A 3,803-nucleotide genomic window follows, 5' to 3' on the forward strand; every position below is an offset into this window, starting at 1 on the left:
TTTATTCATTTTATATTTAATTCTATATATTATCTAACTTTGATTGTAATAATTATTGAATTAGTATCAATAAACACATCAAATGTTCTTATTTTTATTATCACATTGTTTTAAACATGAGTTAATTTAATGAATATCATTAATCATTTCTTCTTATACAAATTTTATGAATAAATAACTGTCATTGATGTTTAATTAATTATTTCATTGATGTTTGTACTATTACTCTCTTTTGTATAAATACTCATTAATCTTAATGAATAAATACAATATGATGGTGTTTATATACCCAATCAAACAACTTGTAAATATAACATAAATTAGTAAAATATTTATTTAAACTTAATGCGTTCTGCTCATAGTAATGTCAAATGATCAGTAAAGCAAACAAGTAGTGTTGAATGTAATTATTTATTATCTCATTATCAATTTGGTACATCAACAATAACATAATGAAATACAATATTTAAATATGTTGAAATAACTCAGTGTAGTTGATAATTGGTTGTTTGGTGAAAATCCATAAAAGATAGAACTTGTAACACAAACCTTCCATTTAATGAAAAAACTTGAAGATAGAATTTGTGAATGAAAGCCTTTCATCAATTGAATTTGTGTTAAATAGCTATTAGTCTATTACTTTATTTGATAACAACCCAACAACCAAATCATTTCATCTTTCTAAAAAAGCATTCTATTGTAACGATTAATCAGAATGTTGTTTCATTCACAAACGAGAGTGTAGAACATTTATGCTATGACTATATATCTCTACTATCTATTGTGTTTATGTTATTAATCCAAAAAAAAACAATCAAAATTGTTATTCTTCAATATTCAATCTTTATTATTCCTTATTCAAACCTGAAAATCAACCTTCTGGTTATAGTTTCTAATATCCATGATCATATTGAATATTTCATTTTATTTTCGGTATGAATTTATTTAGAGGTTGAATTGTGTTTTGTTTGAAACATCCATTCCTTTCAGCTCATACAATATGACAGAAATAATGTAAGAAAATTGCATTTAATCATTTTAATAATCACAGTTTTATTCAATACATCAAACACAAATTCCAAGACACTTACTAGTGAGAATGAAACATTTTTTATGAATGTATTTAGAAGAGATTGTGATGGTGAAATACGTGATGTGATTTCAATTGATTCATTTCATAATAGTACTATGTCACATAAAGATAACGAAGAGAGTTAATACCTTTATTAGGGAGTTGTTAAATTGCTTCATTCACACGTTATTCTAGTTTCACTTTTGAGTTATGAAGTGGTACATCATCAACTCTTTTATTTATTGTTTGTCACTATAACACATCGTTGAGTGTTTTATCCCATGTTATTCTTTCCTCGTTTACAAAATTTATACAATTATCATGACTATATTAATTCATACTCTTGTGTAAACAATGTAATAGCACTCTCAAGATTGTATTGAAACATGTGAAATGAGAAGATTGTTAATTGAGTGGGATAAATGTTTAACAATAACCAAACAAACGACACAATAAAGAAGAAATAAAGTTCTAATAAAATGAAAAGAAAAAACTGGAAAAAGAAGAAGAAAAGGATGAGTCAAATCAATCTCATCAGAACAAAACCAAAAGAACAGAGTCGATGTACTTGCACCAATCCATTATATAGTTTTAGTGTTTGTGCACAATGTAAAAAAGTTATTTACAGGAAAGACAAAGAGTCAGAAACAAGAAGAAGAACTGTAGTTCTATCAATTGAAATAACGCGACTTTTAAATGAATTTCAAAACATTATTGAATGGTATGATGGAAGTAAACCAGAAGAATTTATACCCATTCGAGATGAATTTATTGAAAGAGTTAATGGAGTAGTAAAAGAAGCATTTGAAAAAGAAAATAAAGAAATAGAAAGAAGAGAAAAAGAAAAGAAAATAAACAAGAAACGAGAACAAATAATAGAAGAAATTATTAAAACGGAGAATGACTATTATCAAGACATTGAATTAATAGAGAAATATTATATGCCAACATTAAAAAAATATATGAAAGAAGATGGAAAGAAATTAGAAGAAAAATTAAAAGAAATAGAAGAAGTATCATTAGAATTTAATAATATACTTAAAAAAGGAAAGAATATTATTGAAGAAATCTATCAAAGAATTGAGAAACTAAATGTTTATGAAGAATATTTTATCCTTTATCATAAGAATATCAAAACGTTTGAAAGTATTAGAAAGAATGAAGAATTTGAAAGTATTAGAAATAAAAACAAAGAACTTAGACAACTTGATATAATGGATTTTCTTGTTAAACCAATTCAAAGAATAACAAAATATCCATTATTTATTAAAGAAATTAAACCGTTATTAGTTTCTATTGATACCATTGAATTAGGAAGTAAAATAGAAAATAAAATTCAAGAAGTTATGAAGAAACAAAATGAAAATCAAAGAAAATATCTTTCAGATGAAATGATTAAAGAAATTGAACCACGACTAAGTTGGAAGGAACTTGGAAAAAATTATAGTTTAAGTAAAAGTAATGTATGTTTATTATTAATTAATGAAGATTTAATCATTACAGAAACCATTAAAACTACAAATGAAATTACTGACAAAAAAGAAGAATTTAATTGTATGTTAACATTCACTGATTTTATCTTATTTGGAAGAACAAAACTATTAGGAAAAATTAAAATTAGTAAATACATTGAATTAGCAAATTGTACTCTCGATACTACAAATTGTAAAATTAATGATGTCATTTTATTCTATGGTACTATTAGTTATACAATTCAATTCTCAGACGTTTCGGAAAAAGCTATTTGGGTTACCAAATTTAATGAAATCCCACACAACAAATTAACAAAGATGCCTTTATGTTGTGATGGAGATTCTGACGACAAACCAAACAATGACAAAATAAATGCAACCTCATCTAATGACATCTTTAATATTCTTAACACATTCCAACCAGTTTCACAACCACCCCCTCCAATACAGAAAACAGAAAAAACCAACCAATTAAATAATGGAACAAACACTCCACCACTTGAACAATCAGAAGAATCAATCTTGTAAATTGATTAATTTTTTCATAAATTTAACATGAAATAACAACTTACAAAAACTAAAAAGTAAAATGTAAAAACAAAAATTAATAAAAAGAAGATGGAAGAAAAAGACATCATCATAGTTTGTTGTGGTTCATATAATCCAATTCACTACATTCACTTATTGTTATTTGAACTTACAAAAAACTATTTCAAAGAACATGGAAGAAATGTCGTGAAAGGAATTATTTCTCCTGCTAATGACTTATATTGGAAAAAAGGACTTCTTTCATCAAAACATCGTGTTGCAATGTGTCAAGAAGCAGTAAAAACATCTAATTGGATCATTGTTGATGATTGGGAGAGCAAACAAAAAGAATATGTACGAACATATAATGTATTAAAGCATGAAAGAGAGGTGTATGGGAATGACTATGACATTTATTTTATTGGAGCAGATGATTTAATTCCAAACATGATGAATAAAAATTGTTGGGACCAAGTCTTACTAGAAAACATCGTTAATGAGTTTGGTATTGTTTTCTTTAAACGAACCAACCCTAATTGTTCTGAACAAATCAAAAGCTATCCATTATTTGCTCGTCACTTAAATCATATTTTTATAATAGACTCATTTCAATCACAACACAGTTCAACATTAGTTCGTCAATTAGTAAAATCAGGAATGAGTATTAAATATTTAGTACCTGACGAAGTTATTTATTATATCACAGAACATCAACTCTATCTTGAATAATT

General features: G+C 25.8%; 2 protein-coding genes across 2 annotated transcripts; both read left to right on the forward strand.

The window, feature by feature from the left end:
- Positions 1-1,587: 1,587 nt before the first annotated feature.
- On the forward strand, positions 1,588-3,072 carry ENU1_053830 (hypothetical protein; the record flags this gene model as incomplete). Its single annotated transcript, XM_008857937.1, has 1 exon — positions 1,588-3,072. One exon carries the CDS (start codon positions 1,588-1,590, stop codon positions 3,070-3,072), a length of 1,485 nt encoding a protein of 494 aa, XP_008856159.1.
- Positions 3,073-3,162: 90 nt separating this feature from the next.
- On the forward strand, positions 3,163-3,801 carry ENU1_053840 (nicotinate (nicotinamide) nucleotide adenylyltransferase; the record flags this gene model as incomplete). Its single annotated transcript, XM_008857938.1, has 1 exon — positions 3,163-3,801. The coding sequence occupies one exon, from the start codon at positions 3,163-3,165 to the stop codon at positions 3,799-3,801; it is 639 nt and encodes a 212-aa protein (XP_008856160.1).
- Between the last annotated feature and the right edge of the window lie 2 nt (positions 3,802-3,803).

This window comes from Entamoeba nuttalli (genome assembly GCF_000257125.1).
Source record: "Entamoeba nuttalli P19 unplaced genomic scaffold asmbl_3060, whole genome shotgun sequence".
Classification (NCBI taxonomy): domain Eukaryota; phylum Evosea; order Mastigamoebida; family Endamoebidae; genus Entamoeba; species Entamoeba nuttalli.